We start from the raw sequence: 26,491 nt of genomic DNA, 5'->3' as shown, positions 1-26,491 counted from the left end.
AATGTACAATTTTTCTATTTAGTACGATACGCATCTTGTTAATGCTCCCAAAAACTTGCATGTATAAATTTCAAAATTTTAATTGTAAATGATGACTATGTTCTTCCCTTTCAGGCTGTGAAATAATTTGTATGTTGATATTAAGGTACAATAAAAACCCTTTTTATCAAATAGGATTTCATTGATTGATTGCTTTTTTTGCACTCAGTGCATCAAATATAAATTTACAAAGTAATATGTACAATTGTAAAATATAACAAATTAATATCATTGTAGTATAAGCACTTGATCAGTTTACGCTTGATTTGGGGGAAGCTGTTCGCATAAAAGTCACAAATCAAAAGTTGTAATATCTCTAATTACTTTTTAATCTTTGATGGATTTTCTTTAAATCTTCAGAATTGTATTGGGTAATGCAATTGGGCATACCATTCACCGTTAACATAAATACAACTCATCAGGCACACACCGTTATTAAAGCCATCATTAAGTTACAATTTATTTTTTGTTATTCAATTCACCTTTAAAATACATACTACTGAGACACATTTACCATACCAATCATATATAGGCACACACCATACTATTGGATACCACTGAGACACCATTTGGTATGGTATACCGTTCACCATTCTACCATACAATTGGAGACACATAACACTAAGACACCATTCGATACCACTGAGACACCACTGGGTATATGGTATACCATTCACCATACAAATCAAACCATAAGACACATTCAAATGAGATAACATTGAATATCATTGAAACACCATTTGGTATATGGTATACCATTCACCATACAACCATACCATTGGAGACACATAACACTAAGACACCATTCGATACCACTGAGACACCATTGGGTATATGGTATACCATTCACCATACAAATCATACCATTAGGCACATACAAATGAGACACCATTGTATACCATTGAAACACCATTTGGTATATGGTATACCATTCACCATACAGCCATACCATTGAAGACACATAACACTAAGACACCATTGGATACCACTGAGACACCATTGGGTATATGGTATACCATTCACCATACAAATCATACCATTAGACACATACAAATGAGATACCATTGTATACCACTGAAACACCATTTGGTATATGGTATACCATTCATTATACCAATCATACCATTATACACATACCACTGAGACACCATTGAATATATGGTATACCATTTACCATTAAACAGACTACCACTTACCATAAGCACGTACCATTGAAACACCACTTAAATACCATTCACGTACCATTTACCATTCAATTTACCATTCAACTACCATTCGCTACCATTCAGATACCATTGACGATTTTTATAAGAGAACAGGGCATAAACATCAAGCATCAGTCCCCGTAGATAGATATTTTTAAGTGCTGTTTAATGTGTTTTCCATTATTTGTATTATTAGTTATTCATTGTAAAGGGCTTTGATCATATTTTTGGTAAAGCGCTATATAAGTACCTGTTATGTTACATGTATGTATGTCAAATACGAGCCGAATTAATCACAGTAACAATTATTTAATTAATTTAGAATGGCATATATTAGGTCGATTTGGAGTCATACTTATTTTTATTTTGTTTAATGTATATTGGTGTGAAGGAAGTATTCTTAAAGGACAAGTTCACTCCAACAAAAACTTGATTTGAATAAAAAGAGAAAAATTCAACAAGCATAGCACTGAAAATTTCATCAAAATCGGATGTAAAATAAGAAAGTTATGACATTTTAAAGTTTCGCTTCAATTGACAAAACAGTTATATGCACATCTTGGTCGGTATGTGTATTTTATTATAATGACATATGAAATATTTTGATTTTCTCGTCATTGTCATTTGAAATGAAGTTTCATCCCTCCCTGAACACGTGGAATTCCATTATCTAAACATTTTGTGGTTCAGGCAAGAAGGTCCTAATCGTCAAATTCATAAACATTGAAATATTGTATAATTCAAACAATAAAAAACAAAAGAAATAGTGAGTGAGTGACATCATTGACTCTTTCATTTGGATGTAACTGCCTCGTTTATATAAATATTTTGTTAAAAATAAGCGAAACTTTGAAATGTCATAACTTTCTTGTTTTACATCCGATTTTGATGAAATTTTCAGCATTGTGCATGTCTGATTTTTCTCTATTGATTCAAATCAACATTTTTCTGAGGTGGACTTGGCCTTTAAAGGGATGGTCCGGGCTGAAAGTATTCATAGCTTTTATAATAAGTAAAGGAGAATTCACTAAGCAAAGTGCCGAAAATTTCATCAAAATAGGATAACAAATAACAAAGTTATTGAATTTTAAAGTTTAGCAAAAACAGTCGTCATGAATATTCATAGGTGGGCTGATGATGTCACATTCCCGCTTGTTCTTTTGTATTTTATTATATGAAATTAGGTTTATTCAAATTTTTCTTCCAAGAACTAGAAAAATTAGGTTGACAACTGAATATTGCATTATATATTTATTGCTGCAACTTATTATAAGGGAGACATATTATTCACACAAGTATGAAATAATGAAAAAATAGGATTTGTGACAGCTGTGACATCATGAATATTCACGACGACTGTTTTCACAAAATATTGCTAAATTTTAAACGACAATAACTTTATTATTTGTTATCCGATTTTGATGAAATTTTCGGCATTTTGCTATGTGAATATAAAAACATGAATAGTTTCAGCCTGGACCATCCCTGTAACAAGCAAGCAAAAAATATTGATACAACACGAAGGGGGGGGGGGGGGGGTGTTCCAGGAAAAATATGGCGAGCAAAAAAAAAATCCTAAGCCTCCCCAGTACCCCCTTTAAGGGTCATGATAATTAACCCAGGTTTAATGTAAATCGATAAAGGAAGCGAGTAGAACGACGTACGTGAAGAGGAAGCACGACATTACGAATTACTGGGCGGTTGTTTGGGTTTGTCAAGAGTCAATGGATAGCAAACCCTGTGCACATTGGTTGATCAATGGGGGGGGGGGGGGGTTGGAGGGGAGGAATTTCCTACCCGTGCAGACATCGTTCGGGATGGAAAATGTCGGGCATAAAGGGGTAAAGACCCTTTTCTTATTATTTCTTGTTTCTCAATATTTTTTTCTGAAATGTCTCGTCCCCCTTCTGGGAAATCCGGGATCCGCTCCTGATAGTACACGTGGATCTATTGATATAGGTATAGTGACCCCAAAGGAATTACACTTCTGAATAACCCATGGCGATTGCATGGGGATGTTGAAAATGAAGGAATAAAATTGGAAACTGAATAAATCAATAATAAAATATTACTTACCGAAATGACGAGTTCAGTATCTTCAGCTAGAGTGGTCAGATGGACGAACTGTTTGATTGCGTTTCAATCCGAAATGGTACCAAGATTTGAAGAAGTCCTTCTTGTACTGTGACCAATTTTAAATCTGTACTTTGAATGTCATTTGAATGAGAACGTGATTGGACAGAATATTTGTTCAGGACACCGCCGGACCTGCTGATCGAGCTTCTTGGTTGAAAATGCTGAGTATAATGCAGGCCATACTAGTTTTTAAAGCCTTCTTTAAGATATCAATATACAAGTGGCAAATCCCCACAAGTCATTATAGCTTTGGTAATACCCACCATAAATGCCTGCCAATATTAGTTGTCATATGATTGTGAGCGCCTATTTGAAGTTGGTAAAACCCCGTCTTGGGGAAATTCCCACAATTCCTGGTAAAACTACATATAGTTGTTTCTTGGTTTTCTGTGAATCCCCACGTAAAGGTTTGTTTGAATTTGGGGAAATCTTCGCAAATACACCAGATTATATCAAATAACCATAATTTATTTTGATCAAAAGAAAAGAAAAGAAAGAGCGGCATGCCCTTATAAAAAAAATTGAATGGTATACCATTGACTACCATTTACCATACACCATTGATATACCATTGGAATACCATTCGCACAGCACCCACCATACACCAATGGTATACCATTCAAGCCCCAATGGTATACCATTCAAACTAATTTAAATAATTGGGACGTTACTATTACCATATTCATGAGCACCATTTACCATTCATATACCATTGATCAAACACCATTCACCATTGATCTACCATATGGCCACTATAGACAGGTCTACCATTGACCACCATTCACTGGCCTACCATTTACCATTCAGCCACCGTTCACTGGACACCATTGGCCTACCATTCACCTTCCACCATTCACCGTACCCCATTGCCTACCATACACCATTGACCTACCATTCACCATATACCATTCGCGTACCATTCACCGTACACCATTCGCATACCATTCACCGTACACCATTCGCGTACCATTCACCGTACACCATTCGCCTACCATTCACCATACACCATTCGCGTACCATTCACCGTACACCATTCGCGTACCATTCACCGTACACCATTCGCGTACCATTCACCTTACACCATTCGCGTACCATTCACCATACACCATTTGCGTACCATTCACCGTACACCATTCACCTACCATTCGTCATACACCGTGCACCATTGACCTATCATTTACCGTACACCATTGGCTTACCATACACCGTACACCATTGACCTACCACTTACCGTACACCATTGGCCTACCCTTTTACTGTACACCATTGTCATACCATACACTCTTTACTATTGGTCAATCATTCAATTTACACCATTGGCCATACACTATAGACCACATGTGTACAGTGAATGGTAGACCAATGGTTTACACTGAATGATAGACAGTAGATCAAAGGTGTACAATGTATAGTAGGCCAATAAAGTACAGTGAATGGTAGACCAATGGTGAACAGCATATATCTGGGGTTAATGGTAGGTTCAATGATGGATTAAGTATGCACAAGAAAACAAAATGATGAAAACAGTTATTTCAAGAACGTCAATAAAATGTTTTTACTATAAGAAGTTTAAGTAGCATAAATAGCACACAGTATTCACAAGTATAGACTTTATCATTAAAGCACATAAGTTATGAATATATATGACTTTGCTACTCGATGACATCTATATTCTGTCAATCTTGGTATCTAAAAATAAACATGTATCAAGACTGAGTTTGATTGAAAAACACAACAAATGAAGACTAACATTTTCAAGAATAAACCTGTTCTCTCTGATTGCTTTTTTACATGGATTGAGTACCTGGCAAAACCACTGTTCTGCATACATTAATAAAACATTTTTTTTTTTTACTAATAAGTACAAAAGAGTATTGACAAGTATGGCATAAAAGCACCAGTATTATGAATACATGTGACTGTGCGGCTCTACAAGAGATCAATGATTGCACTCCACATAGATATTATGTTAATCTTCCTATAAACAAATTTACATGAAAGACATAGTTTGGACAACAAACTAATGAACACCAAGTTTCGAAGATTAAACTCAAAATGTGTGATAGCCTTCACATGGCCAAATGAATAAAGGGTACCAAACCTAGAAGAAATTAATTATCCCCAAAAGGGGGAAAATAGTACCCCCCCCAAAAAAAAAAAATAGAACCCCAAAATCGTTCTCTATTTTCTTTTCACCTAAAAAGATTATCAAACGGCGTGTTTCTACATAGAATCGTTAAAAGGTATTACACGCGTAAGTATCCAGAATCCCGGAAAACTTTCCTGTAGAAACAGACGCGATGCGGTTTATTGATAAACTGCATCGCGCAAAATACGGTTTGTCATAACCATCTCTGAGAGGTGGTTATTGCCATGTTAATCCGTTTAAATTTTCTGTAAAAACACAGGACAAAATAGCGTATTGTGTCTGGCGGAAGTGCTTGAACCCGGAAGTGCAATTTCGCAGTATGCATATATTCTGGCCTTTTCGATCTTGCCAGCTGATCGCGCAATGTGTAAACCTGCTACATTGAGTGAGATCTACCATAAAATTTGAAAATTTTCCTAGCGAGATGCTATGTGAGGTTATAGGTTGAATTTTCTGATATCCGCCGTATTTGTGACGCGAAATGCGAGTTAATCAGATTATTCAGTCTGTAGAAACAGGTTGGTTTAAGGGCGATAAGGTTATTTCGAATCGGATAAAGATAAACCGTTTCTTAATGATTTCTGTAGAAACACGCCAAAATTTTATCATAAATACAATAAAGATACATAAAGAAATAAATGAATTATCACAAATAGAAAGATAATATAATGAAAATAGGAAAAATAAATTATTCAATTTGAAATACTGAAAAAACAGAAGAAAAATAGAGACCTCTTTTTCTAATATTTTGCAAAATATATATAAAATAATAAATACAAGATACACTTGTTTCTTTTTTGTTGTGTTGAATCAGATGAATTACTTATCTATGTGTGAGAAATAATAAGATTATTGTCTTACACAGTAAATCAGTAGTCAATCGTAAATTCTTACAACCTAGCTGACAAAATTTGAATTCATATAATACAAAAAAATATATAAATTGGGATCGTTTTACCAAAAAAATTAACAACATTAATTCGTCATAACTTCGTTAATACTCTTTCAATTTTGATGAAATTTTCAGTGGTTTTTTTTTTCTGATGTACACTTTGTGTGTTTGAATCACATAACTTTTAAATGTGAGTACCTAACCCTTCAATCAAATGTGTTAGACGACCGGTTACATTTTACCTATAACATAGTGATAAGGAGAATGAAGGGGACCATAGAAAGAAAGCATGAGAAAATGGGAGATTTAGGTAGGAAGAGAATGAATCAGAAAAGCATAATGTTGACAATTTCATTAAAATCTGATAACGAAGTCTTTAATTTGAAAGTTTAGCAACATTTTGGGAAATATTACTGGAATGTGCACACGATCGTCAGGAATATTTGTTAGGCTTATGTAATAAAATGAAATCATAATCATTTCATATTTTCATACACGTGTGTATGATTTGTCCCACATATCATGAAGTGATTTCCAGCAATGCATATGTTCACATTAAATACATTTTCACTCCACTATTTAGTTCTTGGAGGTCAAAATGTGAATAAACAGGACTTCTTGTTATAAAATACAAAAGAACAAGTGGGGATATGACATCAGCTTGTAAATTGTGGGTGCGTCGTGGTCAAGTGGTTCTGTCTCTCACCTTTCAAACAGAGGGTCATGGGTTCAAATCCTAGCAATGGTGTTTTCCTTCAGCAACACATTTATCCACACTGTGCTGCACTCGAGCAAGGTGAAGTGAATGGGTACCAAGCAGGATTAATTCCTTGAAGCTGTAATAAGGAATATAAGATGAAAACAATGCAAAGGACAGTATGTCAGCTACAGGTTCAAAACATCAATCAATCAATGTGTGCAAGCTTTCTTGAGAAATTCATAGATTTTTTCTAAAATATCGAGAAATTTGCATTATACACCACCCTTCAATTGAATAGTACCAATTAACAAATATCAACAAAACATTTTGTACAATGTGATAAAGAAATTCATGTTTAACCATAGATGAGCAGAAAATGACCCGTTATATTAAATGGGAAGTTGCCCAAATGGTGACAAATACCATACCACATGCATACCTGGGGCCAAAGCGCCCACCCCCCCCCCTCCCCAGCCAGCATATTGATTTTTTTTCCGGGGGGGGGGGTGTTAGAAAGGACTTGTACTCCTATAAATGGGGATGACAAATGGCCTTTTTTAGGATTTTTACCATTCCTCACAAGTTGTTTTCCATCTATGCCACTGCAGGAGTACAATCTGTTTTATCTAATGAAGCTTTGCAATTTTTTCTAATGAAGTGAATTCTTACACAATTACCTTTCACAAACTCCAGTTGTTTTCTTGTAAACGGTTTTCTGTGTTCAGCACCTGTAGTATCCTTCCCTGATAATCCTGGACCATCTACATTATCATCCAGTGTATCCGTCGTCCAATCTTAAATGAAATAAAAAATTTGAGCTTTGGAAAATATGCATGTGCAAATACAAACAAAAATATAATACTAATATAGTAAAACTTCCTTTAAGCTCAAAAATTCAATGATTCACTCATATACAGCATCATTATCATTGTTATTTCAACATATGCAGCAAATTCACTTGGGAATACGTTTGACATTGATATCACAGAAATAAAATCCCCCCACCCAAGATTTTCTGTGTGTGCATGCTGGAAATATTTAGATCAATATAACACAGTTACTCTGCTGCATAACATGTTTGGATCATCAATCATGTAGATATGCAAGAGAAAATTATCTAATAGAAAAAGAATGATCTGAAATCATATTTCCAGAGCAGCAGTTTTCAAAAGGTAATCAATTAATTGATAACATTCAATATGATTTTCTTGGTATTGACAATCACAGTAGCGGATCCAGATGGGCACAATTGACCTGTGGCCCCCCCCCCCCCCTTGAGAGCAATAGTCAATGACCCGAATTCGAAAAGGTGGTTTTTAAAACCCCGGGTGAGTCCATGGTTTATGGAGATTTCCTGTATAAATGACGCTTATTTTACCGCAAATATCAAAATATGTCCAATGCTTATGCGCGCTTTTGTTACAGTGCGCCAAATTGACGCATGTTGCTGTGGCTATCCACGCTATTTTATTCACGAGTCCACTGTTTTGAATTAATGGCCCGAATTCACAAAGGTGGTTTTGAAAACCCACGGTTTCATGTATAAATTACGCTTAATTTAGCGCGTATCTGGCGCGTGTATAAAAAAATGTCCAATGCTGATGCGCGCTTTTGTCACAGTGCGTCAAATTGATGCCTGTTACCATGGTTAGATATGCTATTTTATTCATGAGTCCACTGTTTAAAGAGTGGACTCATGAATAAAAACAGTGGACTCAGGAATAAAATAGCGTATTTATATAACCATGGTAACAGGCGTCAATTTGGCGCACTGTGACAAAAGCGCGCATTAGCATTGGACATTTCTTACATACGCGCCCGATACGCGCTAAATTAAGCGTAATTTATACAGGAAATCTACATAAACCATGGACTCAACCGTGGGTTTTCAAAACCACCTTTGTGAATTCGGGCCAATGAGTCCACTATTCAACAGTGGACTCATGAATAAAATAGCGTATCTAACCATGGTAACAGGCGTCAATTTGGCACACTGCGACAAAAGCGCGCATCAGAATTTGACATTTTTTATACACGTGCCAGATACGTGCTAAATTAAGCATAATTTATACAGGAAATCTGCATAAACCATGGACTCAACCGTGGGTTTTCAAAACCACCTTTGTGAATTTGGGCCAATGTGTTTAATGTAAATATGGCGTCTTTACACAAGAGTTTCCCTCCTTTTGAAAGTTACAGAAGATATTTCCAATGGAAATATATACCATGTTTACACTTAATCGGCTTTTGCATCGGCTCGCGGTTCAGAACCGCGAGCCGATGCAGCATCGGATTTTTCATAGCGTGTAAACACGATTAACTTGCATCGGCTCGCGGTTCAGAATCGGCAATTTGCACCAACAAAGTAATAGGTTCAGAACCGCGAGCCGATGCAGAATTTGCCTTTTTACTACGTGTAAACAGTAAACTTATTCTGCATTGCTAATGCACATTTCATTTACATTACCATTGTGATGTAATTGGAAGCGCACGGATCCAGCGTTGTCTTTATTATGACGTATATTGTTGGTGTGCGTATCAATTCAGGTTTTTGACACGCGAGCCGATTCTGCACTGCTAGCTGTAACAGCGTGTAAACGCAGTGCAAGATAAACCACAAGCCGATTCTGCATCGGGTTTTGGTTCTGAACCAAAAGCCGATGAATTGATTCGGACAAATGTTAAGGTTAAATTAGTTCGCTAACATCGCAGGGTACGAAAGTGCATTTGGGATTATCGGGGCCAGGTTTTTTCTAGGGCTGCAGCAACGGTGTTGAGCGGTGGCTCTGAGTTCCAGGGCCCGGATTTTTTTTGCTAAACTTTCCGGGCCCCAAGATTAAACATTATGTTATCGTTCAAATTCTCAGTCAGACATCACTTTGCTTGGCTTCACCGTAGTTTATAAGGACTGAAGTTAGCGACCAAAAGATTTGTCTGCGGCAGTTTGCATGATTTCTTTACTTCAGTCCATATCAAAATTACGGCAAAGCAACGCATGAGGATTCAAACAATGACGTAGAGATCGAAGCCAATATACCGGTACAGCTGTTCCCAATATTCGGAAAGCAGTGGGCATATGGACACTCAATGCAATTCAGACTCGCTATGACATTTGAGAACACTATTTGGTGGGGAATTATGCTCGAAGATGTTCGGTGCAAATTTAGCGCCCAATCCCACGGAAAAATCCCAAGGAAAAAATTCAGGAATTGTGATTTTAGTCAGCTGGCCTCAATTTCTAAAACATGCTAATTCCAAACAGTTGTAGGATTTCCCTGAATAACTATTGTAGCCTCTCTAGAAAAATGAATAGGAATCGTTTGTCACTCTCTCCAGTCACAGTTCCGCACACAAAGTGCACATTTTACCATTGAAATTGCATGCGCAAATAAGTGGTGCGAGCTTTTTAGGGCCTGCGTAGCCTTTACTTTAATATCATGTTTTTAAATGTAGGACACCTTACCATGTTTCACCTGAATATAACCATGTCCATGTCATCTTAAATTTACCAATATTATCTACCAACAACAACAAATTATAGGCCTCATTCCAGAGCAATATTTTTCGGCAAGGTTTCCATTTCAGTGAAAAAACGTGAAAAGTGAAAATGTCATGACAGTACTGCACTGTACTGCATTAATTTAACAAGTCATATTCCTTCATAAATTCATACCGGTATTCAGAGATGGTTTTGTAAAACATTGACAATAAATATCAGGCCATACGAGCGAATTACTATTCAATGCTTGGCTCAGCTCACCTCAGCCAATACAAAGCATAACGCACCCCATAATCAATATCGCCAGAGCCAGGCGTGTCCCGGCCCGCGCCAACGGGGCAGTGACGGTGGTGGTCGTGGCAGTGAATTCCCGTGGCGGTACAACGACATCTAACAGTAACAGTAACATTCTAAGAAATCAGGCCGAGCCACTAACTACGAAAACAATATCAAAGAAAATTGTTATCTAACTTACTGTTTAGCCTATTCTGCAAATGACTTTGAAGTCGTTGTCCGTATCTGACCTGTGTTCCTTTAGTTTATGATGAATTATCGAGGGACTTTGCAACAGCGAAACAGTGGTTGATCGTTTTTTTTTCAAATATTGCAACTGGCGGTTACATGCGTACGTGCGCGCGCGCGCGTGCGAGAACGACACTTACATACATAGAGCGAGCTATAGCTAGCAGTGCAGCCAACACATCCCGATATGGGGGGGGGGGGGTAAATTAAGACCAAATCAGGGGGAGGGGGCTTCTTCGCCAAGATACATCCCGATATGGGGTGAATTGCATGTAAGACCAAATCAGGGGTGTCTTTTTCTTGATTGGTTCTGGGTTGGCAACCATGCAGTCAATTTTTGCCACTGCTTTATCCTTTGAAAGGATCTATGAAAAAAATAATTTCGCTCATTTTTTTTCTGTTCTATATAATTCCATGTCTTTCTTTCTTTTCTTTCCGTTTTTTTTTCTTTTCCTTCTTTTATCTCTTCTTTTTTTTTCTGTTCAATCTTTCTTCTTTACTTTGTCTTAGTCTTTATCTTTTCTTTTTTTAAATTTATTTTTCTTTTTTTCGATATATTTTTTTTACTTATTTCTTTTTGGTTCCTTTTCTCTCTTTGTTTAATTTCGCTTTTGTTTTGATTGCAATTGAGAATTTCGTTTAGTAGATTTTTTCTGTTACATTGTATGGCGTCAGGGAATTTTATTGGGGGGAGGGGGGCAAGACAATATGTAACAGACAAATCAATTCAATTAAGCAAGTAATGACCGGCCTAGAATAGCTCTCCTCTTTATAAACACCGTCCATAAGGGAGACAAAATAATTAAAATATAATTTGTTTAAAAAAAAATTAAAAGAGGAACGTTTCATGATCGAAAGCAGTAGTAGTGATATATAAATTGGCCGGGAGGGGGCTTTGGTCGTTGCAGACCAAAATCAGGGTTTGCCGATGGAAATTTCGATAGGGGTTGGGGGAGGAAGACAACCACCAGTGAATTCATTTTAAGAAAAATAATGACCTATGGGACATTGTAAGAAACTTGCAATTGAACGCAAGTCAATTTCAAACTCCAAAATCAGTTGAAAGTCTGACTTTTAATTGCAAACTTGCAACTGATTTATTGTTTCTTCCATCAATAAATCTATAAATTGGTTTACTTTAGATGAAATTAGTCTATCACGTATAAATTTGCAACCGATTTTGGGATTGACTGCAAATATTTTCTTGCAACACCCCATAGCTCTCTTTATAAAAAGGGGCAATAATTGAATAAGAAAATTAATTTAAAAATAGAATAAAACTTTGAAAAAAGGGGGGGGGGACGTTTCATAAAAAAAACTGTATACCGTACAGATAGAGCAGGCGGTGTGCCGTTCAAATTATACCAAGAAACAAAAAGAGAAAAGAAAGGATGGTGAAATGTACAATTTTCTATTAAGTACGATTCGCATCTTGTTCATGCTCTTTCATGTTCTTTGCTCCCAAAAACTTGCATGTATTAATTTCAAAATTTGTATTGTAAATGATGACTATATTCTTCCCTTTCAGGAGCGGCTGTGAAATAATTTGTATGTTGATATCAAGGTACAATAAAAACCCTTTTTATAAAATAAGATTTCATTGATTGATTGCTTTTTTTGCACTCAGTGCATCAAATATAAATTTACAAAGTAATATGTACAATTGTAAAATATATCAAATTAATATACGCACTGGATCTTATCTAAACAATTCCAGGCCTTTCACTTAGTAGACAAAGACAATTTAAAAGAATGCAAGAGACCATGTTTACCATCGTGAGCGATTAGGCTTGATTTGGGGAAGCTGTTCGCATAAAAGTCACAAATCAAAAATTATAATAACTCTAATTACTTTTTAATCGTTGTTGGATTTTCTTTAAATCTTCGGAATTGTGTTATTGGGTAATGCAATTGGGCATACCATTCACCGTTAGCATAAATACAACTCATTAGGCACACACCACTATTAAAGCCATCATTAAATTACAATTTATCTTTTGGTATTCAATTCACCTTTAAAACACCTATCCATTAAGGCACATTCTACTGAGACACATTTACCATACCAATCATATACAAGCACACACCATACCATTGGATACCACTGAGACACCATTTGGTATGGTAAAACCGTTCACCATTCCACCATACCATTGGAGACACATACCACTAAGACACCATTCGATACCACTGAGACACCATTGGGTATGGTATACCATTCACCATACAAATCATACCATTAGACACATACAAATGAAACACCATTGTATACCATTGAAACACCATTTGGTATATGGTGTACCATTCACCATACAACCATACCATTGAATACACATAACACTAAGACACCATTCGATACCACTGAGACACCATTGGGTATATGGTATACCATTCACCATACAAATCATACCATTAGACACATGCAAATAAGATACCATTGTATACCATTGAAACACCATTTGGTATATGGTATACCATTCACCATACAACCATACCATTGAAGACACATAACACTAAGATACCATTCGATACCACTGAGGCACCATTGGGTATATGGTATACCATTCACCATACAAATCATACCATTAGACACATACAAATGAGATACCATTGTATACCATTGAAACACCATTTGGTATATGGTATACCATTCATCATACCAATCATACCATTAGGAACATACCACTGAGACACCATTGGATATATGGTATACCATTTACCATTAAACAGACTACCACTTACCATTAAGCACGTACCATTGAAACACCACTTAAATACCAATCACGTACCATTTACCATTCAATTCACCATTCAACTACCATTCGCCACCATTCAAATACCATTGGCGATTTTTATAAGGGGTATATAGTATCACAACATTACGTTTCACGTAAACTTAACGTCTCTATATAATCGGCAAGCATGAAGTTAAAAGAAATTAGGATTTTTTCCCTTGATATGCTTATGAGCAAATGTGTTTATTGTAATACCTATATCAGTGGCGGATTCAGGTGGGGGGGGGGGGCATTTCCGGCCCGGCCGTACCCGCCCCTTTTGTGTGTCATAGTCAACATTTTTAATGTAAATATATCGTTCATACACCAGTAGCCCCCCTCCCCTTTGAGAGTCTCACCAAATATTGGGAATTGGGAATTTGTCGGGGGCTTTTTATTGAAACAAATTTTTAGTTTTTGCTTGTGAAATTTAACGCAGGACAAATATATGACCTTTATTTTCTAGATTTTCTAGTGAACCCCCCCCCTTTTTTGGGCTTATCAAATTTTCCTTTGGCTTGTGAAATTTAACGAGGGACAAATAATATGACCTTTATTTTCTAGATTTTCTAGTGAACCCCCCCCTTTTTTTTTGCTTATCAAATTTTCCTTTGGAAAATGTGCCCCCCCTTTTGGGAATTCCTTGATCCGCCCCTGCCCTATAAGAGTATGTAACGAAATCAAAATGTTCTATGAGTTCAACACCCGTAATACCTTGGTCACATTTGCTCTACGGCGATTGTACGGCGAGTCGAAAAGAGCTGTTTTATTCATTATTTTAATTCATAATATTATTACAATTTGTTAAAACGGCTGTTTCTGACTCGCTGTACGTACGGCCGCCGTAGACCAAATTTGACCGAGGTATAACTTTGATTACCTACATGTTGTCCTATCAAAACACCACGGGTGTGAGACTAGGGGATGGGGAGAGAGGTTTCTCCCAAATTTAAGGGTGGGGGACAAAATTGGCCATGTGATGTCCGTCCAAAAATATTTCGAGGTCTTGTATTTCAGTTGGTTTATTTACTGACAAAAATATCCGCATATTGACTTTTCTAAATGTGTAACGATGCTTGAAACGATTCTTTTCAGGTCTAAATGTAAAAAAAAAAACTAAGGCTCGCGCTTCGCGCTCGCATTATTTCAGTTGTGAATTCTTGAAAAGAGTCCTTTAGATATTCCTTTTGCATGTCACTATATAAAATATTCAATATTATGCCTCGCGACCGCGTTAACTATTTAATGCCCATCTTTATCTGAAAAATAAATCAGCTGGAGCTTTTCGCTGACATTATTCATTTACTGTCGTACGTATCCTCTTCATGATTCTTTTTTTTTACTTCCCGAACAGTGTTTAAAACTTTCCTTCTAGGTCAGTGCAGCCTATACAGAATTTCTGCCCGCGCCTCGCGCTTGTATTATCTGTTAAGTGAGAAAGGGGCACTGTTTGCCATTAAAACCTTTACATCTTCACTTTTCACGTCTTAGCATCAACTATTTTCTGCTTGTGATTCGCCTTATATCGTTCGATTAGTGAGCTATATTTCCTTTTCACGAGCGAGAAAATTTTAGGCTTTCTGAAATGGAAATTATGTCATTAAATGGGCATGTCTATGTCTTCTATGTATGTCTATGTCTATGTCTATGTATGGACCTAGGATGAAGGTCCATAGCTAGGGAGATAGGCAATGTTTTGGCGGTACCTGTTGAACCTTTCTAATTTTAATATTTTTTGGGGGGTCCTGATTGCGGCAAGCCTAAAAGCATGATAAGACTAATTCATATACATTCGCTATTCCATTCTTTCTTCTCGTTCTTTATTTCTAATTGGCAGCCCGGCCATGTTCTTATTTTTCCCGGCCTTGTTTGTTTTTCTTCATTTTTTAACTCAAATTTCACATAGCATTTTAGCTCGTTCCATTCTACCTTCATATCCGCTTTTTTTGGTGCCTATTTTCTTTTCCTTTCCCGTAATAAATGTTGCCATTTTGCCAAATTTTAATTTATTTCCCGTTTCTCACTCTTATAATAGTATTTCAGGATAATTTGTTCTTTCCTTCCTTTACCCCCTTTGCTCCCGTTTTACCTTTCTCCTCTTTATGTTCTTTCTTTCCCCCTCATTCCTCTGTTTCTTCCTTTCGTTCCCTTTCTCTTTCTTTTTTGTTCTTTCTTTCTTACTTACTTTCTTTATCTCCTTCCTGTTTCTTTCTTTCTCTCCTTCCTTCCGCTTTCTTTCTTTCTTTCTTTCTTTCTTTCTTTCTTTCTTTCTTTCTTTCTTTCTTTCTTTCTTTCTTTCTTTCTTTCTTTCTTTCTTTCTTTCTTTCTTTCTTTGAATTGCTTTCTCTCTCCCTCTTCCCCTTGTCCTGCCCCCCCAGGATAAATCCGCCAGAAGGGAGGGGAGGGGGGGGGGCGGCGGGGCAGACTGCCCCTGCCCCCACTTGGTACACCACTGTTGAGGAAATAACAAAGAATTCCATAATAATGTAAGCCTATATTCATCACAGTTTTCTTTTGATTCAAACTAGAAAATGTACTTTTCAACATGTAACCGATAGAGAAGTCAACAAAGTCACCAATATGTAAGCCAGGGACATTGCAAGAACAATTTACATATCTTACAGTTTTGCAATAAATTGTTAAATCTACCCAAATTAGGCGATCATGTATATCGATTTAGTGAATTTACAGAAAGAGGTGATAAATACAAGTTAAAATGATTGACGATTGTGATTTACCAACCAAGACAGGTAGACGAAAGCATGAAATGGGACCACAAATTGTAGGTTTTAGTTCCATAGTTTTTTTTTGCCTTTATTCAGATTACATTTTTCCCATACATAGTAAATAGAATACAAACCAAAGTATACATCAATTATAACAAAGGAAGGAAAATAAAGTTTTTTGATCATTGCATCATTTTTCGTAAAATTATTCGTAAAAACGTAACCCATTTACCCATAAACACATGCAGAAACCAATTATTTTTACTTGTATTTTTTAAACTATATACCGAAACATGCCCAACACCGAACATCAATAAAATACATCATGTAATAGAAAGAAATGTAGAAAAAAGGTTATACCGCTTATGTCTCTATATAGATCCACATGTTTGTGAAATCATGTGAATACAGAAATAAAACATCTCTGCGTCTATTCTTAGAAAAAATAAGGGTACAGCTATATAAAGTTTATCGGATAATTATATATGCAACACACACAAAAAAAAAAAAAAAAAAAAACAAGATGTGAATTATTAAGAACCTATCTGCTTTATGACTTTTTTCTTCAAATGACAATAATATTTTTCATAATTGTATTATTATTAATTTACCATTACTATTTACTGATATCATTATTGCTATTGTTCATAAAATTATAATTTTCCTATTATTATTATTATTATTATTATTATTATTATAACTATTATTCTTATTATTATCATTTATAATTATTAAATACTATATTTATTAATCATTAATCCAAATGGAGCTTTGTCGCAAGATAACCTTATATTTGATTTTTTTTTGTCAATTGACTTTGATGGGTGAAGATCAGTGAAATAAAAAAAATGAAAAAGGGAAGTGACATGGAGTTAAATGTAATAAAATAAATACTAAAATATAATTGACTTACGACATTAACCTACGACAGGGAAACATTTTCAATTTAGTATGGTGCAGCGTCAATGTATTTCGTGCGTATTTACCTACATGTGGGAACACTCCCCAGTTTACGATTAGTGTAAATCATATTTTTATCAAAATTATCACATGATTTGATAAAGCATTATTATCTTTTATATTCTCAATAACACCAAGTAAACCTTCAAAACATTATATGTTAAGAAATGAAAGAAAAACAACTGTGTCCTATTTTAATACAAATCTTAGACACTTCAGCAAAATAATATGAAATGTTTGTAATTCTTTTGTATAGAAGGGGCCTCTAGCATATACCAGCATGTTTTGGTCTGTATTAAACCAAACTGATTTAGTTTATCATTATGAAATACGATGCGATGTAAAGCGACATAATATATACAAATATTTGCAACTTCAAACAGTATGTTTTGAATGCAGCTCAAAGAGAGCAAGATTTGAAACGGACTGATCTGTTTTGCCAAATTCTCCCCAGGAAATCACAGGTGCACTGTCATGTTTTGAGTTATGCAATGGGCCAAAAATTTCGAGGAGGCCAGATGTGCCAATATGGGACAAAGTTTCTAAACAGTTTCAAACTAGAAACCCTTGACATTTTTAGTACAAAAACATGAATTCCTGATATATTTTGACATCATGTTCAACAGTAAGATAGGCCCTGTTGATGATTTTATATCAGCGCGTGATATTCCGTTCTACTTCGTATATTTTACTTTTCAGAAGCAGGGTCATGCTCTCTGATGGCTTTCAAGATACCAACAGCCTTATATTTTAGCTTTCTTTTGATGACCTTCTTCTGCTCTTCAAGCCACTTATCAACGTAGGACTTGTCGGTTCCAGTCGTAGGGATGGTGAGAAAATCAGTACGGACGGCCGGTAGAACAGCGTGGAATTTCATGCACAGCCCATCCATCTTTTCGGCTTCTTTCTTCATCACTTTGTAATGAAGCATCTTATATTCTAAGGCTTTGTTGGCGTTGCCCTCAAATTTCGCTAGCTCATTCTCCATGACAGAAAAGAAACCGGCTGCATCCTCAAGACCACCGATGATTTTTTCGAGGGCAGGGATGAGAGTTTCCTTGATTGCTATGGCGCCTCTTTCTAGGATGTGGCTCTCTTCTCCTTTAGCGACTGCTTTTGCAAGGTCAGTGTATGCGCAGGCTTCTAGCACTGTGGCTGCTATAGCGCCTATAAAGGGAACAAATGACAGCCCAATTGCCCAAATCTCCGTTTCGGCGGTACTTCTGAGTTCTTTTATTCTCTTGTCGTACTCCTCTTGAAGGTTTTGGAGTTTTTTGACAATCACTGCGGCTTCGTCTTCTCTTTTCTTCAGCGTTACCAGTATATCTTCGTGCATTTTGACAAAGACCTCAGCAAGTCCCTTATAGCTGCTTATTTCCTGTTGGATATCTTTCAACATGTCGCACCATTCTTCGTACGAAAGAGCAGAGTAAAACTCGAAGAACTCACTGATGTTGGAAACGAACTTGGTGGCCACCGGAAGCACTCCTTTTAGGTAGACCATTGCGTCGTGACGTGTGTTGTCACGGAGCTTTCGGAAGTCTACAGCAGCTTTCTTGTCCCCTCCAACTGCTTTGTCAGCATACAAAGAACGCATCGCGAGTGAGAAAAGCCGCATGTTCAAGGGTATCTCAGAGAGGCTTTCTTCCAAGGTTTGAAGACCTTTTTTTGTATTATCTTCGTTCCGAGAAACAGCCATGTCTCTCGTTATAATCTAGGCAAGAATGAGAACAATGAAGATTATTATTCACCTGAACTTCTCATTGCATATCAAGTTAGGGCGGGGCCAAGATTGGTGAATCAAAACAACAATTTCTTCCTAGACTATGGACAAACGACTGTCCTCCATGCTACTCATTTTCACTTGACGGACCTTTTCTATACATTTACTGAGTTACCGAAGCCGCGCTGTTGCAATTGCGAAAACTCTTTTTTTTTTCTAGAAAGAATGGGGGTGAACTGGACGGGACGTGGGTGAACTAGGTCCCCACCACTAGCGTACCTACGGGGGGGGCAGGGGGGGGGCACTCTGCCCCCCCCTGACGGGTCACAACCCATGCAAAAACGTATCTTTGCCCCCCCTGACGGGCTTTAAGACCTCTAATGCCCCTGACGAGCTTGAAGACCTTTTTTTTTTTTTTTTTTTTTTTTTTTTTTTTTGCTTGTCAAATTTTTGGGCGGACGGTTTTGCCCCCCCTGTGGAAAATCCTAGGTACGCCACTGGTCCCCACCCATTAACTAAAATTTAAAGAGAACATAATATGATAAGGATCCAAAAGAGTGTATTTTTCTGCATTTTTGTTTTCTAAAGGGAGATTTCATTTTATTTGACATGCATGTATATTGCAGAGAACAAACCGTAATGTATTATCGAAAAAGTAGGGGGAGGGGGACACAATATCAAATGTCCCCCTACTATTTTGAGTCTCTTAATATGATGGAGAAAAGACATCATTCAAAATGGAAATAATACATGTATTTTGGACTGAATGACCTTGCATTTTTACTATTTTGCTTTCTTGCTTGCCAATTTTTCTAGCCCTTCGTTTCCCCTACCTTTGGGGACAGATTTCCGTCCATGCTCCCAAGCAGAGAAAACCAAATGAGAAGGGGAAAGGAGGGAAGACGAGCACCATTCGACCACAGGGGCGCCGCACGACCAACGTACGCTCGACGTAGGACCGCTTCTGCCATGGCTACGGCTAGTCTAATTTTTACGGCGAGCTTAGAAATGAAAAATACTATAATTTTACGCTATAATTCCGAGGCCACCCCTACGACCTGTAGGGAATCCGCCGTACGTCGACCCTGCGGCCGCCGCAGACATCTCTCGAATTAAGGTATTCACTGCCGCCGTACGCCGGCCGTAGAGAAAATATGACTGAGGTATAAAGAAATCATTCGAGCGCGATAAAGCACGGATGATTTTGTTTTCATTAACTGATCTGAAAAGGATGCATATGAGCATACATTATAATCTCGAACAGGTTATATACCTAGGACATACAGGTATTTCATTAAACAAATGATGAGAGCATGAAACTCGAGCTGCAATTTGAAAACATTCTAATATAGGCATGGATACGATGCGTATCTTATTAAGAAACAATATACTAAGTGCAAAACGTAAGCCCCAATTTTGATTGATATTCATAACATGAACGGGGTCAGTTTAAGCACTTTTTGTATTACGAAATACCAAATGCCGTACTGAGAAAAAAAAAAGGATTATTTTGCAGAAATTAATGAAAATTTAATATTTTAAATTTCATATTTTATATGTACAAAATCATTACCCTATTACACACACACCTTCACACCCACCCTCCCTCACACACACACACACACACACAAATATATATATAAAGAGAACAATGGTAGGCGTAGCTTAAATCAAGGTTCCCCAGAGCTATCTGCCCTTTTGGAAAAATAGGTAATGCCGAAAAAATGTCTCTGCCGGGAATCGAACCCGGGCCCCCAGCTTTGAACGTCGGTGCCTTAACCACTAGACCACAGAGACGGGTTAGTGGCTAGGGTGACCCCGATCCGACTGACCGTCAGATAGACAGATTTTCGACACTATACCAATTATTATTTCCTTTGTCGGGTGTAGGTGGGTTTTGAACAATGACAAGCCGCCATGCCTCAGCTGGATCAAAGCTTTTGCTTTGATACAGTACACGTATGGGAGAAAGCATACAAATGTGTGAAAGTATACATGTACAACAACTTTTGCAACTCTTTTATTGAAACATTAACAGTGGTTAAGGCACCGGCGTTCAAAGCTGGGGGCCCGGGTTCGATTCCCGGCAGAGACATTTTTTCGGCATTACCTATTTTTCCAAAAGGGCAGATAGCTCTGGGGAACCTTGATTTAAGCTACGCCTACTATTGTTCTCTTCATCCATTCCTTTCACAAAATGTTTCAATAAAAGAGTTGCCAAAGTTGTTGTACATGTATACTTTCACACATTTATATATATATATATATATATATATATATATATATATATATATATATATGTGTGTGTGTGTGTATGTGTATGTATGAACTAACAAGAAACACTTACCGGAATGGGCAAAGAAGTGATGACGAGTAATCTGTTGATGAACTGTTTGAATGCTAGTCGGAGGTTGAACTGGTACAGGTATGGATTGGAAGCTTGTTATATATGACACAATTTTGTCTCTTCTATGAATATGCATGAAGACCTGTAGGAAGTACATGATAGGACAAATCTGTTTTGGGGGCTGGACCAGTAGAACGGCATCTATTTGACGTGAAAGGGAATGAAACGCACGTTTGCGTTTACACTTTATTCAATAGATTCTAGATTTTTAAAAAAAGTCATACTGGGTGACTTCGAATTTCGTTTGCGCAGATTGTTTGTTAGAATCACGATGATATTCATTATGTGTAGTTGCACCCATAGAGAGCGAGAGAGAGAGAGAGAAAAAAAAAGAGAGGACAGGGGAGGAAGAATAAGCATTGTCCCTTGACGGAATACAAGCCGCAAAACAAGGTTTAAAGATTGGGGTATTCTCAACAATAAGATCTGAATTATGTGCGTCTTGCTCAAACTCCATTTGGAAACAGTAGGGAAAAGTAATTAATTCAATTTTAAAGGACAAGCCACCCCAACAAAAAAAATGACTTGCATAAAAAAATCAAACAAGCATATAACACTGAAAATTTCATCAAAATCGATTGTAAAATAGCAAAGTTATGAAACTTTTAAGTTTCGCTTTTTTTCTTAAAACAGTATTATGCACATTCTAGTCGGTATGCAAATGAAAGGACTGATGACATCATCCAATCACTGTTTCTTTAGATCTTTATTGTATGAAATAAGAACGATTCTAATTTTCTCCTCACTGTCCTGTAAAATCAAAGTTTTATTTCTACTTGAGGCCTGAACATGTGGAATTATTGTTTCATAATTTTGTGGTTCAGTCAAGTTTGTCCTTATTGTCAAATCTGTAAAAACTGAAATATTGTTTAATCCAAACAATAAAAAAGAAAACAAAATAAAAAATGAGTGAGGGACATCATCGGCTCTCTCACTTGCCTTTTCTTCAGTTGTGCATATAACTGTTTTGTGAAAAATAAACAAAACATTCCGATTTTCATGAAATTTTCAATGTTATGCTTGTTAGATTTTTCTCTGTTAATGCAAATCAACATATTTCTTGGGTGGACTTTACCGAATTTTGGGAGTATATGGAAAAAATGAAACATTCTTCAGATATTATTTGCTATTTTTTACTTTTTGAAGACTTCTGAAGCTATTTCCAGAGAACATTCCCTGACAGATTGTGGTTGTCGATGGCGTGACACATATGTCACGTCAAAAAAGATTAAATCTTCTTTTTGTACCTCAATTTTGTCTTTACTGCATTGCTTTTCGCGCATGTGGCAGGGTTTTAAATATGAAGATTCAAATTACTTATTTATCAGTATCTAAGCATAAGCTTTACAATTCACTAATTAAGTTTCTATTGATATAGTTCTCATACCGGTGTACATGTATGCACCGGTGTGCTGGCTCAGTTGGTAGAGCGGCCGTCTCACAACCGGGAGGTCGGGAGTTCAAACCCCGACAGCGTCAGACCAAAAGACGTTAAAAGATTGCAGTGGCTGCTACCCTGTTTGGCGTTCAACGATTAAAGGGATAGAGCCTCGTCGATCTGGCCCTGCACAGCGGCTACCGGGCCCACGATCAATTGGGCAAACAAGTTTTCGGAGTATTTCATTTAATGTCTATTTCGAACAATAAAATATGGATTTTCATCATTTTTTTTTACTTAATATATTTCATATGTTATCAGGTGTGGTCATTTTAATAATCCGATCTGGGCTTTCTATGGCTACACCCAATAACAGCACTGTTTTTTTTGCAACAATGCATTTCGTACTTTTTTGTATAATCTTAAATTGCCAACGTCTATTCAATTCCCTTTTTAAAATTATGGACGTAATAATCTTTAAATTACACTGATAATGGGGGAGAAGAACCAGTCAAACACCTTTTTTTTAAAATCAAACAAAACGTAGAAACCAATATGCGTGCCTTGTAAAACGTTATACATTTGCAATCAAATTTCCCAATTTTTCGACTGACAAGGAAAGATCGAGTAAGAGTGTAAAAAATGAGGATTACAGTCAAAACATTACTAATTCATATACAGTATTCACATAGAATTAACTCTTTTTCACGCAATATAGAAACAAAAAAAAAACCTACACAAGAAGTGCCGTTTCAAGTGCCCGTCAGGATTTTGTAAATATCTATTAAGCCCCTTCTAGAAATCATTTCTAAAATTGGAATTGTTTTTATTTTAATTTCAATGTTAGTTTCACTTTAGATAATTTCTTGACCTGTTTTTATTGTTATTGGTGTGCAAATTCATAAAATTATAGATTCGTTAGATATAAACTTTTTTTTTACACAATACATAAATATCTCTGCAATAGAATTGCCTTTGAGCATGATGAAAGCGTCCGTCAGGGTTTTGTGAACAACTTTTGTGCCCCGTCGAAAAAGGAAAAATAAAATCTGATTTTTTTAGTTTCATTTTGATTTTGGCTTATTTACTTTCAGATTTAAGTTCCAAACGACTAATTTATAAAAAACATGGCGTGTGAAAGCACGAATAATTTGATTTCCTTTGGATCACTGTTCATATTTAATACTAAATGAACCGTTTCATTTGAATTAACTGCTTTGACACACCTGAAACGGAGAGATCAACCTATTTCCATTGTATCCATGAACAAACTTAAGTCAATAATAACAAATTTCATTTAAGGGGCTAAGGTTGTCTGTTTAGAGATAACTATTTTTGGTGCATATCGAATGGCATATTGGTATCTTTATTAGAGTTTTTTTTTGCTTTTCTTATTTTGGAAAATAATTTAACTGCAGCGGGAATACACTATCATCATTATTTCAAAATAAATTTTCCCACACTGAATTCCAGATCCGTTTCATTTTTTCCATGAGGCATTATATCAATGAAATAGTTTAGCAAAAACGTTTAAGAGAATATTTATAATTATCGAAAAACATTTCCAATTCGAATATTGTTTGTTGTTTTTGGCAGTCGCGTAACAGGCAGGGGGGGGGGCTGGTGGGGGGAAAGGGGCAAGGTGCCCCCTAGCTTATTTCACAGGGGAAAACAGGAAAAGGGAGGGAGACAGAAAGGGAAAGGGGAAGGAAAGGGGAAAAAGAAAAGAGGAAAAGGAAAGGAAGAAGGGTGCACTTTTTTAAAAACACTTTATTTGGATGTGCTCAGATGTTGCTGGATGAAAGTTCATGGTTGATATTATGCCGCCATGTCGACTGCTCCAAATACTTTGTAAAAGGGGGGCGTACTTTATTCACTTATGAAAATTTCAAAAAATTATTTTTTCCTTCTATGATCGTTATGTCCCACCTTCCCCTAATATGGTTAATTTCATTTTCAATATGAAAGGTTTTTCCTTTCCATATCCCTGATCTAAAGAATATTATTTAATTTGTCTGTGCATACCACGAATAGCATTAGAACACGTTTGGACCTAAAAAGAAACTTAATCTAAAATTGAAACAAACTTATTTAAGGTGGGAGGTATTCTTCCTTACAATTGTACATAGAGGTTGTTTACAAACCCCTATATGTCGTGTAGACGCCTTCGATGTCGATTGCCTCTTACCATCTATCCACCCCGAAATCACGGCCGTCAGCGCAAAGGATTATCATCTAAGTTTCGGGGGGGGGGGGCTGGGGACATCTTCAGTTGCGCCCCCAACGCAACAGATAATCATCTGCGCTGACGGTCATGCCAAACACAACATACATGACAGAACAAAACCTTTATTTCAGACAACGCGGCAATATTTTCAACGCAATGACATGCGCTATACAAGAACTGCGTTAGTATTATCATTATTATTAATGCAAAAAACTAGAATCTAATCGACAGCCAGCACAAACGCACGTTTTGTACTCTTGGTTTTCAGTATTGTAGATAATAATCTTGTTTGAAAAAGAAATAGATAATTGCTCTTTACCTCAGGTTTTTTGTAAATTATTTTTTGTAAATTATTAAATACATGTATGTCCTATTATCATACCACGTTTATAATTTTTATCATTACAATAATGTCTTTATACTTTCATAGGATTTATTGTATTTCCTTTCTTGTGATATTCTTGACGAATAAATTCAATTAATCAATCAACCAACAGACATGACAGAACAAAATTTTTATTTCAGACAGCTCAGCAATATTTTCAACGATACATGTAGAACGCTATGCTGGAAGAGCGTCTATACGCATATTAGGGATTTTATAAACAACTTCTATTCCCAATTGTAGGAAAAATACATTCAACCTTGAATAATTTTGGTTCGATTTCTGAGTTTCTATTTAAGTCCAAACGTGTCCTTTTTATATTTCACGGTATGGACAAACACATAATATATTTTGTTTTATTAGATCAGTGATATGAAAACATAGGAAAAGGCACCAAGCTTATACTGAAAGTGTTAACAGGGTTTGCTGCTGCTGCATGCTACTACAACTGATATTACTACTACTACTACTACTACTACTACTACTATTACTACTACTACTACTATTCTACCACCACCACTACTACTACTACTGCTGTTGCTGCTGCTGCTGCTGCTACTACTCCTACATCTACTACTACTACTACTACTACTACTACTACTACTACTACTACTACTACTACTACTACTACTACTACTACTACTTTTGCTACTACTCCTACTTCTACTATTACTACTATTGCTATACTACTACTAGAAATAATACTACTACTACTACTACCACTACTACTAGTACTATACCATTACCACTTTTACTACTACTACTACTA

General features: G+C 36.4%; 1 protein-coding gene and 1 long non-coding RNA gene across 2 annotated transcripts; both read right to left on the bottom strand.

The window, feature by feature from the left end:
- Nucleotides 1–4,913: 4,913 nt before the first annotated feature.
- On the bottom strand, nt 4,914–11,225 carry LOC129275647 (uncharacterized). The gene is made up of 3 exons (XR_008586038.2): nt 11,096–11,225; nt 7,799–7,915; nt 4,914–7,257 (listed from the first exon to the last, which is right to left on the bottom strand). It is a non-coding gene; the product is annotated as an uncharacterized LOC129275647 (long non-coding RNA).
- Nucleotides 11,226–17,448: 6,223 nt separating this feature from the next.
- On the bottom strand, nt 17,449–21,754 carry LOC135154858 (uncharacterized). The gene is made up of 2 exons (XM_064103072.1): nt 21,673–21,754; nt 17,449–19,316 (listed from the first exon to the last, which is right to left on the bottom strand). The coding sequence occupies exon 2, from the start codon at nt 19,299–19,301 to the stop codon at nt 18,291–18,293; it is 1,011 nt and encodes a 336-aa protein (XP_063959142.1). The 5' UTR covers nt 19,302–19,316; nt 21,673–21,754; the 3' UTR covers nt 17,449–18,290.
- Nucleotides 21,755–26,491: the final 4,737 nt, after the last annotated feature.

This window comes from Lytechinus pictus, chromosome 8, assembly GCF_037042905.1.
Source record: "Lytechinus pictus isolate F3 Inbred chromosome 8, Lp3.0, whole genome shotgun sequence".
Lineage (NCBI taxonomy): Eukaryota > Metazoa > Echinodermata > Echinoidea > Temnopleuroida > Toxopneustidae > Lytechinus > Lytechinus pictus.
This window is presented reverse-complemented; position numbering and strand designations above follow the sequence as displayed.